The 17,490-nt window shown below is 44.5% G+C and overlaps 2 protein-coding genes and 1 pseudogene across 2 annotated transcripts; all 3 read right to left on the bottom strand.

Annotated features, from left to right (window-relative positions):
* Positions 1-111: 111 nt before the first annotated feature.
* On the bottom strand, positions 112-1,627 carry LOC135631492 (ATP synthase gamma chain 1, chloroplastic-like; annotated as a pseudogene).
* An 878-nt stretch (positions 1,628-2,505) lies between these two features.
* Positions 2,506-3,494, bottom strand: LOC103975590 (protein S40-7-like). Its single transcript, XM_009390601.3, has one exon. It carries the CDS (start codon positions 3,324-3,326, stop codon positions 2,829-2,831), a length of 498 nt encoding a protein of 165 aa, XP_009388876.1. The 5' UTR covers positions 3,327-3,494; the 3' UTR covers positions 2,506-2,828.
* A 6,168-nt stretch (positions 3,495-9,662) lies between these two features.
* LOC103975591 (uncharacterized) lies at positions 9,663-14,682 on the bottom strand. Its single transcript, XM_009390602.3, has 2 exons — positions 13,018-14,682; positions 9,663-10,319 (listed from the first exon to the last, which is right to left on the bottom strand). Exons 1-2 carry the CDS (start codon positions 14,377-14,379, stop codon positions 9,963-9,965), a joined length of 1,719 nt encoding a protein of 572 aa, XP_009388877.2. The 5' UTR covers positions 14,380-14,682; the 3' UTR covers positions 9,663-9,962.
* Positions 14,683-17,490: the final 2,808 nt, after the last annotated feature.

Below are 17,490 nucleotides of genomic sequence, written 5' to 3'. Positions count from 1 at the left end.
AATGTCTCACGTGGAGTAATTAAAATAAAAACAAATAAAAAGAGAGCGCTTATATTTGGAATCTAAACAAAGTAATAATAATGGTGACATCTCGCAAACACTGCATTAAAATATGACAATTTTTTTGTGTTATGTTCTCACTATAACATTATTTTATAACTGTTTATCCTCCATTAAATTAAAGAAAGGAATCATAATCATAAGGTGATGATGGATATATCTATCTTCTTTGAGAAGATATCTGTCTTCATAGTTGCATGCCTTCCTCGTAAACATTTGGAGAAGTTGCAGCCCCGTGTAGCACAAGACTTGTAACACAAGAAGAAGAAGAAGAAGAAGAATGGAACAGACTAATTAGGAGAGGGCGTCGGCGCCTGCGACAATCTCCAATATCCCACCGGTGATCTTGGCCTGCCGCTCCCGGTTGTAGACGATGGAGAGCGTCCTCCTCAGCTCCACGGCGTTGTCGGTGGCGTTGCTCATAGCGGTCATCCTCGCGGCGACCTCGCTCGCCAGCGACTCCTGCAGGGCCCTCAGGATCTGGCTGTTGAGGTAGAGCGGCAGCAGCGCGTCCAGGATCTGCACCGGGTCCTGCTCGAACTGAAGGATGGGGGAGAAGGCGGGCGTCGGGGTGCGCACCGTCTCCCGCTCCACCGTCAGATTCCGTTCCTTGGTGGTGAGGCGGAAGAGCTCGTCCTCGGCGGCGTCGACGCAGACGTCGTTGACGTCGCAGATCTCGCCCTTGGGGGAGAGCGGGAGGAGGGTGTGGATGACCGGGTCAGACTTGACGAGGGAGACGAACTTGGTGTAGAGGAGCTCCACCGTGTCGACGTCCTCGCTGACGAAGAGGGAGAAGACGTCGTCGGCGATGGCCTGGGCCTCCTTGGTGGTGGGCAGGCTGCCGACCTCGAGGAAGCGATCGACGGGGATGTTGGGGCGGCGCTGGAAGTAGCTGTTACCCTTCTTCCCCCACGCTGATGACGGTGTAGGCGATGCCCAGGGCGGAGAGCTCCCTGATGCGCTGCTCCGCCTTTTTGATGATGTTATTGTTGAAGCCGCCACAGAGGCCACGATCGGCGGTAACCACCACGAGGGCGATCTTGCGGACGGGGTGAACGCGGGTGAGGGGCACGTCCACGTCCTCCGTCTGCAGCTGCTCGTTGATGTTGTAGAGCACCTCGACGAGGGTTTCAGAGAAGGGTCGTCCACTGACGACGGCCTCCTGGGCGCGGCGGACCTTGGCCGCCGCTACGAGCTTCATGGCCTCCGTGATCTTCTGGGTGTTCTTCACGGAGTCGATGTGGTCGCGGAGACCGCAGTGCGCGGCGGTGGAAGGCGGCAGGCGGGGCTACGAGGCCGGCGCGGGCGCGGCCGAGAGGAGTCGGGAGGGGGCGAGGAAGGAGCGCGAGGAGAGGTGGTCGAGGTCGCACGTCTTTGGGGAAGCCCACATTGCGGTGAGGTTGGAGCAAGACATGCTTGTCACTAGCAACAAGCCGAGTGGAACGAAGAAGAAGAAGATGGGGAGAGTGTATGTTGGTGCCTGAGTTGGAGGTGTGGATGGTGAGGAAGTAGGGAAGACGAGCGAGGGAAACGAGAGGTGGAGGGAGGGTTGGATTGGGTCGGGGATAAGGCTAGATTTTGTCTGATGGAAGTCTTACGTTTGACGATTCTCCCCTTCCTTCTTTGGTAACGTTTGAATGCGGTGGGAAAGGATGCAGCAGAGAGTAAAGAAGAGTACATTCTTCGGGGAACAATGTGGAGCTGTGGGAGATTCTTCACCGGTTGTAGTTGTTGCATTGCTTTGGCTTTGGCACTCGTACTGATACAACCTTCACATTGGCGGTGGTAGAAGTGTGATCGAGATGAAATGACATATGAGCCTAGGAGAATAAGAGACCTAAATCAAGTAAGTTCCCACTTGCTTTCTAGGATTAGCATTCACCCAAAAGCTACGATGCATACCACATTGGTACAAGTACTGCAGCCGTGTGTGTGTTTGGCTTTGATGGCTCAATCATTTCTAATAGTCTATCGTGTAGTTCAGGTGTACTAACTAGTTGGAGAAGTCATTAGAAGACGTTGGTGTGCAAGCACTAAGCCAATCTTTTCCAAATAAACTGCCGTCGGACTTCTGCCATGAAGCCTGCTGCTGCTGCTATACATGAACTCCACCTTCTTCTGTGAGTTCGTCATGGGAGCTGCCATTTTGAACTTGCAGCAGTAGTATGAACCCAGATGTGTGAACTTGAAATCAAAGTGACTTGAGTTGATGTGGGTCATCGCTCTATGATTAGTGAAGCGGTGATGCAGACACGAGTATGAAGTTTGGCCCACGAGAATCTATTCTCTCTCTCTCTCTCTCTCTCTCTCTCTCTCTCTCTCTCGGTCTCTCGCCCACACGCACAGTAAAAAAGAGATGAGCAGAGAATGAGGAGTGCACATGGTGGTGGGGAAACAATTCACATGGCAACAGAATAAGAAAGGGAACCCACTTTTCCTCGAGCAAAAAAAGACATTCCTTGCACATAGTATTAGCGAGGGACATGTAGTTCAGAGGTTACACATGCCAAGTGATCTACAGCACCAAAAAGAGAACCTCTCAGTTCTCATCGTCTTCTCCCTGAGCTCGGTAACGCACAACTCACCAGACAAAATTTCAATGCTGCCAGGCAAAAGAAGCTAACAAACATGAGAAGGAAAAGGAAAAGCAAACGACGACGTAGCCCAAAAGCAGCACTGACGTACTCTGTTCACAGGAAGCCATCATACTCCCCCACATCAACCTCTCCTCTTACTACTATATCGCCACTGCTCCTCCTACTCCTATCTTACTCTAAGAAACCAGTCTTGGTGAGCACAGCGTTCCTCACCTTCCTTAGATCTCTGCCCTTGAGCGTTCTCCCGGCGCCTTCACAGACGGAGGAGGACGAGATCTGGCTCCTGGCCATCTTCTTCGCGAGCCATTCGTGTGGAGGGGCTCTGTCGTCGTCCTCGTCGTCCTCATCATTCTCACTGGTGCCGCCGCGACGATCACAGCCGTCTTCGTCGCCGGTAGCTACGGAACTCGGCCCCTGGCCATGCCCATAAACCTTGGACCAGTCAGGGATGCTAACGGGAGCAGATTGCTTGCGGTCTCGACCGCTTGCTTCTGAACCCGCGGCGGACCTCGGGATCATCCTTGCACCGGTTGGAAGCCGGCGAGCGGCAGCAGAAGCATGACACGAAGAATCCTTACCTCTTCTAGACCTTGGACTGCTGGCTTCCTTCCTCTCCATGACAACTGCCCAAACCTCCTCCTCCTCGAAGTCCTCGTCACCGTCCGCCATGTCTAGCTAAACAAGAGTCACCATGTCACAGCTTGAGGCTCCACAAGATGAGGATCCCTCCCCTCCCCACTCACATGATTCCTGCGCTCATCACCGAGCTTTATCAGGATTGTGTTGATCAGAGGAGACATCAGTACTATATAGGCTTCTTGAGATGGTTGCATTAACCAGGTGGGTCTCTTTATTGCACCCCACCACCACCTATAAATTAAAGGGCGTACCATGAGGGAAGTGGGAGGTAGGGAGGGGTGACTCAAAGTGTCCACAGGACTGAAGCGAGTGAGAGGGCAAACATCAATCCAGTCTGATGTAAATGTGATTTGAAGCAAGCAAAACTGATCTCTCTCTCTCTCTCTCTCTCTCTCTCTCTCTCTCAGAGCAGGGAGTCAGCCAGCCCACAGAAAGGATACCAAACTTGTTTTTTCCTCATATGGCAATAGTGTTCTCTGGTCGGGTGGGAATTCCACTGGCGTTGCGGGAGCATAAGGTGGAGGCGAGGGATTGGAGAGTCTGCCCCCAACGTTATCCCCGGGAACTGATGCATGGATTATTATTACCCGGGAATTCGCAGTGATGGGAGTGGCCATCGGTCCTTTCCTCTACAACCCCACGAAGTGGAGTCCTCTCTCTCTCTCTCTCTCTCAGAAGATGGTAGCAGATAGAGAGGCAGTCGGATGTGTGTGGGGGTTTCCAGGTGTTCTCTGGTCTCTTGGAAGACCATGCTTCCTTTCTTTCTTTCATGTCGTTCGTCATGAACAAGAGGATTCACTGGGATCATTACATACGAACCCATGAGACTATAGTTCCTCCGAAAAGAGGACGTTATGCAGATGAGGCCACTAAGTCAATCTTTCTGCGCACTGTCGCAGTACCGCAATTGACGTCGATTGCAAATTAAGCCGCCACACTATGCAACGAAGAGTCCAAACAATTAGTTAACTAGTTAATCATATTGTCCAATCCGACAAAGGCTCTTATGCATCATTAGACCTTTAAGGGTACGGTTCCTTCACCATCTCGAGAAATTAGAATAAAGGACACGAGGAAGAATCTTTTTTTCCTTCTTTTACGAATTATTTTATCTCATTGATCGATGAAATACAACACATTTCTGCACTCAGGTAACGTGTGTGTGATTGCCTATATATATATCTATTCTCTTATAATCTCCATGGCACTGTGTTCCAGACTAATACAGATGTGACGACGAGGTGCAACTCCAATTATATTTGAGCCAGGATTCAGGGTTTCTTCTCAGCAAGTAAGAGTGGGGTCCATCCTTTTTCCAGGACCCCATAAAGGGCCCCAGGCTCATAGGCCTATACGCGCCGTCGTCCACCGGCCTAAGGGTACAGCCTACGAATCATGGGCCCAGGTTTGGGCCTAAACCATTGGCCCGCAAGGTTAGCTTTGAGAGTGGGGTCTACGGGCCTACGACCGACGAGCCCCAAGGAGTGTAGGCTTTGGGTCTGCATCCTCGGCCCAACAGATGGAGAGCAGACTATTCCGAGCAAGTGAGAGGACAAAGAAGGAAGAGAAGGAGTCTCCACCAACAAAGGGGAAACAGAGCCCCCACCGTCAATGAATGCCCGTGGCTTCAATTGACAGCTCCGAAGCAGAGCGGAGGCAGCGGTCCTGCAGGAGATACCACCTCGCGTGATGCCATTAAATGCTCTCCTTCTACGCCACTCTGCAATCATTACATGGGTGGATCCACCAAACAGTGTTGTCGAAGTACATGTGGCCCGACGCTCCGTTCCACGCTCACTCTCGAAGTGCTCACCATCTGTTTGTTCTTGGATAGCTTGTGTTTCTCTGGCCTTCACCAAGGTGGAGTAATGCTGCTACTTTCTGCCAAGTTTAACCATCGTGGGCACCTTCAGTTTTTGCAGATGAGAGCTGCAATAGTAGAATCGAGAGCAATTCATTGATTCATTAAAAGTCTTTTGAGTGCAGGTGTCTGTCCTCTCTTGTGCAACAACTCCTGTGGAGTGTCTGCAGAATTTTCTACTGCCGGATTATTTTATGGATGAGGTTCCACTGTAGGGTGATCAACCATGAACAGGATTTGGTCTCTGGATTGCACCTAATCAAGTGAAACCTCACCTTAAGAATAAGCAATGATCCTCCACAAGAGAATGGGGAACTTTCTTCTTTTCTTGCATTTTACTATCAATCTGTCACCTTAACAAACACTTGTTCGTCATCTCAAACCATAAACAATTTAGCAAAAGATAGAAAGTAGAAAGGAAGAAAAGGATGTCTGTAACCGAGAAATATGAGGCCACACCTGCACAAACTGGTGGCCTCGTGGCATGAGAGTGATGCAGCACCAGCAGCTCTTGGGATTGGAAGCTTATGGGTATTAGTACGTGGTTGTTCTTTGTGCAAGAGAGGAGGAAACTGATGGTCCCTGAGAAGTTAATGCAACCCACCCACCACATCTCTCTCTCTCTCTCTCTCTCTCTCTCTCTCTCTCTCTGTGGCTCCATCCAGATTCCAAGCAAGAGCATCATGGATGAGTCCTTGTAGCCAGCCCCATGTAATACCTGCAGGTCTATGCCCTTTACCTCTAGTATTGCAGCCAATTGCTGTAACAGTTGACGTTCCTTTCCACTGTCTCCTCTTGCTATGATCCTCAATGCCCCATGGTCACTTTAAGATGGTAAAATTTACATAGTTTTTTGTGGTGTTCATAGTGAGCAGAAAAATCTATCCAGACACAAACAAAAGAGAGTATCCAATCTGGATCTAAAACCTTGAATGTGTATGAGGTGCCACTGCTAATTCTAATAAAATGGTATGGTTATAAAAACAAGTATTTACTTAAAATTGCCATAGAAACATGACTGAAATTCTACTATAAGCACTTCCCACATCAGTAGAATATCTCAAGATTTGATAAGTATTTTCAAAAGTCTAGCAGATTTCATATTACCTAAAATCCTTAGGAATTAAGTTTTTGTAGTGATATAACATCTTATATACATATTCAAGGTTTTGATGACCATGAGGTATAGAAAAAAAGTACTTTTAAGTGATTTCATCTAAAAAATTAAGAAAAAAGAGTTTTCAAAATTTATATGAGAGAGAATGTGTGAGATCGTAGATTTTTTGTTGAATCAAGAGAGTGTATAATTCCCTTATATTTGATTAATGGTTTCAGAAAATTTCTTTTGATATGGAGATTTTTTTTCTTAAGGAAAACTATGTGAGATAGAACAACACTATATGCGTAGCCGCCATAACCATAAGGCAATCTCATCTTTGTCTCCATCACATCCCCTTTCTCCGCTTTCATCTTCTTTTCCTGTTTCCCTTTCTGTAGCATTCTTAAGCCAATCCAAATATGAACTGAAGGAGAAAGCTTACACAAAGGAAGATGCTCTTCGCGAAGAATTAAGCTTCATGCAGCTTTCTTCTCCACAGTTGATGCCCCTCCTTACCACCTCCATTGCCTCTCTCTCTCTCTCTCTCTCTCTCTATCTCTCTCTCTCTCTCTCTCCTTCCCAACCCACAAGCTTTGCTTCTTGGCTCTTCAATCCAACTCAGAACCACCATCTCTGTGTTCGTGATGGAGGCAAGGAGATCAGAGGTTGAGTTTTTGACAGACGGTGCTTGTTTCACAAGAGGTATTGGCGTGTCTCAATCCGAAGACATGGTTGGCTGCTGACATAGCCATGGAATTGGATTGAGCCGCGTCAATATCTCTCCTTCACTCCAAGCACTTCATCCAAGGTATGAATTCTAGTCTATCTTTGATCCCTCTTCACTCTCTGATGAAAGAAAGACTGCTTTGCATGTTGATGAACATGAAACTAAGAGAAATACGAAGGCTTCGATTTGCCATTACCATGCTTCTTCATAGACAAATGTATCTGATAAAGGACCATTTCCTAAGGTTCTCATGCATGATGGTAGGCAAAAGTAGATTCCTATACCAGGTTCCTCACAATAATTTGCTGCTAGCTGGGAGTTCCAGGGGAATCTTGTCCTTACGAAAGAGCAAGAGCACTGTTTTCTCTACCTTCTATTTTCTTTACATCTTACTGATGGAGTGATGAAGAGCTGAGCTACATCAGAGAAATACTAGACAGCATATCTCTTTGGGAAGGACATGGCATCTGCCTCATTTGGTTCCATAGCTATCCAATGGCTCAGCTTCCTAACTTTATACTGTCAGGAACCTTGAAGAGGGGCTAAATGATTGGGGCATGGTGATGCAGCAGCCTGCAAGAGTTTTGCCCAGACAAGTTGGAGTCAAATCAGTGGTCCTTGAACAAGGCTAAATGCTTTTTGCCATGTTAGATTCAAGAAAACTTTGATGCTTGTTAGACTGATTGCTCATGGTCAGTAGGTGAGATGTCTATGGTTCCAATTTGGGCCTAGTTGGATAGTGATTCAACTAACACAAGTTGTCATCACTGGTCATGTAGATGAGTGTTCTTGCACTATAGTCGATGATAAGGTGAAGGCTAAGATGGATTGACAAGGAAATAGAATATGTGGAAGTTTTGGATCTACCAAACTGCAAGTATGTATAAGAGAGAGAGGTTGATTTACAGACATGAATAGCTGAGTTCAAACATCATAAACTTCAAGAAAAAGTTGCAAGCTAAGGTCCTACTCCACATTCATATCAGAATGAAGTGATGTCGGGAGAAGACATCTCCGAACTCTGTAAGATTGCGTTGAGGCATTCCTAATAAGGCACCTCTGATTTTTAAATTAATAAGAGGTTCCCAGAATTTAATCAAATGCTAAGTCCAAGTGAGAGCAAATGTTGTACTTGAGATCATAATTAAATACTCCTTTGACCTAAGATACAATCGAATCCTATGTACTAATTTTTGTAGAGCTAGATTGACCGTAATATCATCCAGAAGATGATAATATATCATTCTTCTGATGACAAAGGTGTCGGTCATATGACGACGCGAAGTAACGATAATTTTCGATGCATCATTATATTCGTATCGGTCACCAAGAAAAAGTAATGAACACCATAAAATGTCATGCAACCTCCATATAATTAAAAAGCAATCTATCACTATATGTGGAATAAATTCATGGCAGTTCAATAACCAAGAAAGGATTTTGAACGCAGCACTTAGGGGGAAATGGAAGACAGAGAGCCTCAAGGAACTGCAGCATTGTTAGCACACTGTGGACATGTCGCAGGAGGAGGAATGCTTTCTGTCGCAGCGGTCCAGTGCAGTAAAACAACACAGCATGAGATCTTACGAAGACGATGTTAGCCACATGGCGAAGAACATAGGGTTGATCCTTGTTAGGACTGGTGCTTCAGATGAAGCATATGAACATTGATGAACAGAGGAGCACACGGAGCTCAGGAGCAAGAACACCTGCACTCTAAATCATCATCTGTGATGCAGAAGATGGTTCATGTGCAAGAACCAAAGATTTTTCTCTTCAATGATGAATCTATAAACTCGGGAGACTGCGACACCCCTAATTTGTTTGATCTCGAAAGATTGAAGGGAACGCATATAAGTGTTCATTATTATTGATTTTGACTTGAGCTTTTCCGATTATAGCTAGTGATTTAGACTCTTATCCCATCAAGAGTTGTGACTAACGATGATCTGCAAAATGGCAATGTTCACAAGCACCGTTGCTAAGTTAGGAGGATAACATCACAACAACATGCTACACTATGGCAAGATCTCCATGGCATACTGATTACTATTGCGCCCAGAATGGCCATACATTTGCTTGAGATGCAAATTTGAGGTAAAGTTTGGATACTGATATAATAGCCCAACCCAAACAATGTAGGAAATAGAAAGAAAAAGTATACAAATAAATGGGGATGATTCAAAGATGTATTTTAATTGATCGTATCTGACTCCACTGGAGAACGAAAAGAATTCTGGTCAAGTATTACCTGACCCATGTTGACCCCTTTCAGCACCATAAGCTTTTAGCATGAGCAAGACATCCACAAATCAGCATCACAAAAAGATAGCACAAATTCCGGAGATCACAGTGGCTCTCAGTTCAGCTTTGACTGGCCTTTTGCAGGGTCCGCAGACATTATTTTGTTGAGCTTTTGCTTGTCCATGGTACTGCCACTGGTCCCAAAATGGCTGCTCTAAAGGTAACCATCTCCCAAAGCATTCTGCAGGGCCAAAGCAAAAGAAATGCATCAAGCACAAGTCAGGATCTAAAAGCACAGGTGATACACAAGGGTCAGTGAGAGAGAACAACAACTACAATTGAAGATTCACTTACCGTGCAGGTATGGATGGAGAGCCAAATCAATTCTGCAAGAGAAACTATCCCAGCAGAGCTACATGAGCTGCAAAATCACAGTGAACAAATCACACACAGAATTGAATAGCCACATCAAGGATTCCTATATCCGACTACAAAAACTGGCACTACAATTAGGTTGTCGGTTTACATCTCAACCACAAACCAACCTTACATGATAAAACATCTCAAGGCACGTGTGCTGTCAAACCAGCGATTTCATAACCATAGCCCAAGCTAAAATCAATTGGAAAGCATCCTTTAGTTAGCTTTGGTGAGAAAGATCTAACAAAGTTTGAGCTAATTACATTTTCTTGTGCAACTCACACCACCTCTCTTTGATATCATCTGCTAGGTCAGTCATGCTGTCTCTTTCTGCTTTCCCCTTTTGGGCTTGGAGGTCTTCGTCCTTTGATTCTTCGAATGGATGCTAACCCATGCGTAGTCGCTCGGGATGTCAAACGGGTCAACATGGTCGACCACTTGAGACGAACTCACTGATTTTGTTCGGCTAGCAGAAGTTTTGGCCGCGGAGGTGTTCCACCATAGCCAAGAGCTCTTGTGAGTCTCAGCCTTATGAGTTTCTTCATCTTCTTCTGGGACAGGTAAGAGCCTTGGGCTTGAGAGTGGTGTGAAGAACTGTTCAGGTTGCTGAAGATATACAAACTTGGTAAAAGTGACGACAACCCTCACAGTTGGGACAATTGGGATTGCAACCTGCAGTAATATACATGGAAAATGAGAAACATACGCAGTATGGGATGCGAAAAACATGGAACTCTAATACCATCACTTTATTAATGTAAGGAAGAAAGAGAGCAAGCTGAGATAACTCATAAATATGCTGCTCGAAGCCTCGGATGCAAGCACTAAGAACTTAAATAAAACATACACAATTGGGATCAAACTTGAAAACTCATGGTAATATTCAAGTTTCAGATGGAAAAACAATCTACCTGCGTAATTGGATATCTATTCAAGCATGTGATGGATTTTATACTCATCTAAGAACCTATTCAATTGACAAGTAACAATAAAACTAAGAGCTAAAGACAATATTTCAATAATAATAGAAGATGAAGGATTTTTGCGAATTGAATATGCAGCTAAAGAGGCACACTCGGGCCAAATACAACAAATCTGCATAGCAATGATCATGTGACCCATGATGCTGCTTCAGTATATGCAAGTGCATACGATGCCCTTATAAAGCTACAGAACAAAGGATGTCACACTTACTTCCACTGCAGTGCAATGATAAAAGAACCATTATGAGTTACATGCAAGACTACTTCACTCTTGATGTTGCTGGAGTTCAACCCACCAACTGGCAGGCCACATGTGACTGGAAACTTCAGCAGCTAAAATAGTTCTGACTGAAACCTATATGTCTGGAGCATTATCAGGTTTTGAGTGGCCTCACAAACTAGTCACTTCCAAATGAATACATGTTAAACATGTGATGTAATTTGTATTTAAGATTACTTTGTTAAAAATATAAATTCATTAGACAAGGTTGCGTTTGTTTCCCCTAAATAGGTATGCATTTATATTAGCTCATGCGGGAATTCTGATGCAGGATGTTCCTTGTATCACTCAAATAGCATGCAATAATTGATGTGAAATAGTGCAAACATCCTTGCATCTTGTCATGCGATCAAAAAGTCGGCATGACAAAATGCAAGAAATCACTTACATCCATAACTTCTTGAATGCTGATCATAATGATTAAATACAGCATTATTCTGAATTTACAGAATCAACGAATCAACAAAGTGAATTTGTATCTTGCTGCACGCATGAGATTGTGCTATTAATGCAAGGATTCGACTCTGCAGCCTTATCTTTAGATGCAGAGAACCAAAACCACCCTAGATGATAAAACAAAGTGATTGGACGGCAATTGACTTAAGTTACCCATTGCTTAAGATCACAAGTTATAGGTGCTCTCTATTCTGCAGATCATATATGAAATGCATTGATGGTTGCTTGCATGTTGGTGTATTAGAAGTCCAACATTAAATGACAGCCTTTAGGAAATGAACAAAACAACAAATGAAGAAATTATAACGTTTTTCAGGCAATCATGATACTCTACAACTGAAACTGTAAGTGTAAAAGAAAATTGTATAGACAAATTGTTCGAGACAATACAATTATATTGATTGAAAAAAAGGACAGATGTAGACCTTAAAGGATAGTCATTTGATTAATCTTTTTATTTCCTAGACTCTTTAATATAACAAAAAAGAGCTAAGAACTAAAAAGAAGAAAAAAGGAACCAACAGTTAATGTCAGCAACCCTTTTTCCATCAAAATGAGATAAGCCGCAGAGCTGGTCACCAAGTCCACAATTATAAATGAACATCTATAATGGGAGGTCAACATATATAAACCATCACATTATTTCTAAATTTGGCAATCCTGCAACTCAGGCAACTTTGGAATAAGAGCCCGACTGGCATCAAACTCAGAACACAATTGGTTGCAGTAGCCAAAATGTCAAGTCCATCAAATTTATACTCTAGCAACCAGGAGCAGGCTATTTTGCTCATCTAGTGTGTCGCTTGAAACTTGATGCAGATTCATTGTATTAAAACAGGTAGCAAAATGATACTGTTTTTTCCTGCCTTATGTAACAATATCATTTATCCCACCTGAACATATTTGTTGAGAACATTATATGGAGGAAGAACTAATCAAGAAACATCATTATATTTATCCAACTTTGTCCATTTACACAATTGTTGTTCCATTACAACGAGCTGAACTTTGCCATAGAACTAAGATCCTGAAGAATCATTCTTTCATGACTTTCAACCAAAATCATAGCGACTTCTAGTCTGTAAATTAAGAAAATAGCACTTGCTGTCAATACTAGATCACTTTAACTAATGAAATTGAGATCCAATCAACCATGTAATCAATCAAACTAGTAATTTCTCATATGCACTTCCAGGTTTCTTTTAATCCTAGAATATATGCTTTCATGAAAATACAACTTAATTCTCGGAAGGGCCACCAACCATTTGCTTCCTGATTTTAAATGTATTGTCGCTTTGGTGCCAAATTGTTCTCTGCATATCACAATACTTCCAAAGCTAGTGTGGAGACCATCATGGTCTACGATGTAGCAATCAAACATTAGGCACCCTCCAATGCATTATATAAAAAAGAGCATGGGTCACATTTCAAGTTTCAGTTACAGAACAGACAACAAACAGTCTTTTTCCTGTGTGCCAGTCAAAAGGAAGTGCAAATCATTTTTGTGTGTATTTGCAGTTTTTCGAATTCGGCAACAAAATCATAAAACTCAATGGTAAGCAACAGAACGAGCTTCTAATTCTGCACAAAAATTGAATTGTTTGAAACAACGAGAGAAAGTGTTTTACCCTTTTACAACAAGAAATATTACCTTAACCGGAAAAGTTCCTGGCGGGAACTTGGTGGTGAGCAACTCCCGGAAGCGCCGCACCGCCTTGACCTTGTTGGCCAGTATATCCAGCAGCGGCATCAGCTCATCGAGCTTCAACGGGAAGTCCTCCGTGAGCCACACGACAGGTCGCAGGCTCTTCACCATCTCCTTCTCCTTCCTTCTACCGGTTCTTACCCTCCCCAACCTCACCCAGTCCTTGTGCTCCTCCCGTGGTCGTACATCTACACTCCTCCTCCTCGCCATACCCCCCAGTTCTTCCACCTCCCTCATCCTTCCCCTCGGTTCATAGCAGCTGTGCCGCGGAGGCATCTCCGGGATGTCCGCCACGAGGAACCCCTCGTCGTCGTCCTCATGGAGGTCGAGTGGGACAACGAGCTTCTCGCCATCGTCATCGTCCTCATCCTCCTCTTCAGCAGCGGCCCTCATCGTCTTAAAGCTGAAGACCACGTTGTGGACCTCGTAGACCCTGGCCTTCCATTCCCCGACCATCTCGGTCTTCTCTCGCCGCCGCCAGTTGGTCCGACCGACCAGCTGTGCTGCGGTGATGTCGAGGCCCGGGCGATACGCGCTGGCGTCGGAAACAATGTCGGCCTCGTCAGCTGCCGGCGCCGCCGCGTCGGCGCCCTCGAACGCGTCACGCACCTCCCTCCTGCCGCGGTGAAGGACGAGGAGGGAGCCCGGGGGAGCGGCAGCGCCGGCGCCGGAGCCGAGGAAGAGAAACGACTGGTCGGACCGGCGGACGCGGAGGCCGTCGAAGCCGGCGAGGGAGGTGTCGGCGCGGAGGTCGGCGCCGCGCTTCCAGATGCGGTAGGTGTCGGAGGGGGCGGCGCGGGGGAGGAAGGGGAGGAGGGGGCTCTCGAAGTGGAAGGCGAGCTCGAGGTAGAAGTCCGGGACGCGGCGGAGTGCCGCGAGGAGCGGCGGGAGGCGGCGGCGGAACTTGGCCCAGGCGGAGCGGCGGTGGTGGCGGAGGAGCAGCAGCGCGAGGCGGCGGCGCCGGAGGCAGAGCGCCTCCTGGAGCGGGGTCCATCCGGCTGCGTTCTGGAGGGACGGGTCTGCGCCGGCGGCCGTAAACGCGGCGACGGCGGCAGCGCGGTCGAGGCGGACAGCGAGGTGGAGCGGGGTGTCGCGGCGGGGAACGTCACGGCGGTCGAGTACGGCGGCGATCTCCGCAGCGAGACGCTCCTCGCGCGCTGAGTCGGACTCGGTGGCCACCTCGGTCGGGTGGGCGAGCCGGGGGAGCGACGCGATGAGGCGGGTCACGGCAGCCGAGTCGCCCAGCGCCACAGCGTAGTGCGCCGGGCTGTGCGCGTACTCCTCGATCCTCACCCTCTCTTCCTCCATTCCTCTCTCTCGCTCTCTCTTTGTCCCAAGCAGAAACGAAGTGAGGAGGAAGAGCGGAGAAGCGAGGAAGGCAACGAAATGATATAATCTCACCCACCCTTTCTTTTTCTTCTTCTTCTTCTTCTTCTTCTTTTTCTCCCCTTTTTTTTTGTTGATTATATTCTTCTTTACTCTCTCGAGTCGAGGTTTGCTTTATCGGGTTTCGGGTAAGAGCGAGGGATCCGGTGAGGAGGTTGTATCTTCTCTTCGCTTCTCTTTCCTCTGCTTTGTCTTTATTTCTCTCTGTCGCCTCTTCGCTTCGCTCCTCCTTTTGCTTTTTCTCGACCCCTATTTCGATTTATTCGATTACCATAAAAACCCCGTAAATTGGGCGAGAAATGGCGGAAGCGGAAGCGGAAGACGAGGGCAGACCTCTCCTGTGTCGTCTCAGACAGGGAACGCGGAGTTCCCCGCACGAAGACTGCGCGGCCCGATGAGACGAGGCACGTGGCAGTTTCCACGCGGCGGGAGGACGTGTCTCCGGTCGGAGGCTCTGCACAGGGAGGGAACGGCGGGGGGGCCGGCTGGTCACTGCCGGTCTCTGTTGGGAGGCGTCCTCTAGCCTTATATGGAAAGGTAGTGATAAGGGCACGCCACATTTCTCGTGTTCTGTACGAACTTGAGAGGAGGCACGAGACATATAAGCTCCGGCGAGACTTTGGTCGCCTCCGCCCATACAAGTGTCCGTCTGCAGTGAATAATATATAAGTTATTTTATTGAATATTTGTTGTATAATGTAAATATCTTCTATAACTTGGCATGTTGTATGTAGTTTGCACGCATCAGATGGCGACGAATGGTGGCCACATCAACATCTTCTTATCAATATTTTTATATTTAATATCTCTACGTTATTTCTATTTCAGCTCATCATCTTTGAAGATTACACTCTTCGACTCATGCTATGGAGTGTTGTTATAATAATAATAAATAAATAAATAAATTCTCAAAAATGGTTTTATTTTTTTCCATAAAATCTCTCTTTCTAATTCATCCCAATAGAGTATTCTTATTTTTTCTAAATTCGTTGTTATCGTATCCTCGTTTGTCACTCTCATATGTTATTGTCACTATGCACTCATATGACGTTATTAACGCATCGTGAGGCTTTCATCTTTCATCTCTGTCGCTATTATTATTTCTTTACTTTCTTCGCCTCTAACATTTTTAACGGTGCTCATTTCGAGGAGGGCTTTATTGGTCCCCTCCTCCACCTCCTAAAATGGGCAATCAAAGGAGTAAAAAATAACCAAAAAAACTCGAGAAGGAGGCATGGGCGATTTACAACGTGATAGACCATGCAATGAAGAGAGAGGAAAAGCTTAGTCATGGTTGTCTCATTTCTCTCGGTCGTTTTACCTTTTACCAAAGTCGACGCTTATGATGTATAAATAAAGCTTGATGCTTAGCATGATGAAAGATGACGAGACCTTCTAGTGATGTAGAGATGGTGCCATGGTTGCCCTTTTATTCCCAGTCTTTTCCCTTATCTTGGTATTGTTGGACAAAGATAATATCTGATAGCGAAGTAAAAACGATCATGACAGAATGACAAGGTGAAACTAATAATCAACGGAGCTAATGATAATAAGAGTAATCTTATCTTTCAGTAAATAAATTACGTTTGTAGGAATAAAAAAATATTGTTTGGAAAAAAAATAAGAGAGGTAAAACTTAGGGTTTTTGTTTTTTTTAATTTAGCTAGTGATAATAATAAAACGGGTTGAAGGATAAGAGTGGGTGATGTTACAGTAGTCGAGGGATGATGATGAGACAGGTGATTCCTGACTCCCGTGAAGATTCCTATGCAGTAAGGCCATCGATTGATGCACACAAATAGTATTGCTCTCAACATAATCTGTCTGCGGCAAGAAAAGATGGTGATTTTTTCTTTTTTTTTTCTTGTTGCATATACTCAGATCCATAGAATCAAATTTGCATTCACCGATTGTGTTTGGGATGGAAATAAGTGGAAGATCATCATCTATCTAACTCGTCTAAGTCAAATCAAATAGAAAAATGAGCACTCGAGTCAAATTTGAGATGGCTTGGAATACACGAACGACAACGATCGATATTAATTCAAATATTAGAGTTTTTTAATTATTATTATGTAATTATATTTAGAAATCAAAATAAATTGATTGCATCTTTCAAAATAAACTATTTGAGCTTTACAAGCTTCTAGGACAACTCTTTAAAGGCGAATTGAAACATGTTAGGGGAATTATCTAATCCAATATGATTCAAACCGGAGGGCATAAGAATTTCTAACGTAGTTACTTAGGTAGTTTTAAGGTGAAAATGTTAAGCTCCTGAGGCATCACTTGCAATAAGACTGATGTCGAGAGAAATTTTTTGACATAATCCCACGTAACATCATAGATTAATTTTTATACCTTGTCTTAGATGGGATAATATGTAACTATCTCAATATCCACCTCTCGGTATTTTGTCTACGTGGATGAGGAGGGGGTAGATAATTTCGAACAACTTATCTTGAACTTTTATCCCTACAAGCAGATAGATGAAGGGTAATTTAGATTTTTTTTATTCATAATATCTTTCATGTGACGAATATGTGTTGAATGATAATTGACCATCAATATATTTCATATCAAAACGGAATTAGAATGCACATATGGGATTAAGTGTGTTCTTAATGATGACACAATCGATCTTTCTCTTCCTCCTTAACAATGATGAATAAGAAATAATTAATAAATATATAAATAGATAATAGCACATCCGTCTTCCATAGATTAAACTTCTTCTCCTATTAAAAAAAAAAATTATTGAAATGTCAATCCTACTACTTGTAAATTTGTCAATTATATGTCTATCAACAAATTGAATTTGTTCGATTACACCTTTTTATTTGGTCCAATAAAATTATTATTTCATCACATTATAAAATAAATTAATAAATTTTAAAAATAAATAAACAAGCAATATTATAGTGAATATATGCTATGAATAGTCATAAAAAAATTTGAATTTGTAAAAAATTAATATCAACTTTGCTCGGTCTAAATCACCGATCAAAATGTTTAAACTAAATTTAATAGTAA

The sequence above is a fragment of the Musa acuminata genome, chromosome BXJ3-2, assembly GCF_036884655.1.
Source record: "Musa acuminata AAA Group cultivar baxijiao chromosome BXJ3-2, Cavendish_Baxijiao_AAA, whole genome shotgun sequence".
Lineage (NCBI taxonomy): Eukaryota > Viridiplantae > Streptophyta > Magnoliopsida > Zingiberales > Musaceae > Musa > Musa acuminata.
The sequence above is the reverse complement of the archived record's forward strand: the minus strand, read 5'-3'. Positions and strand labels throughout refer to the sequence as shown.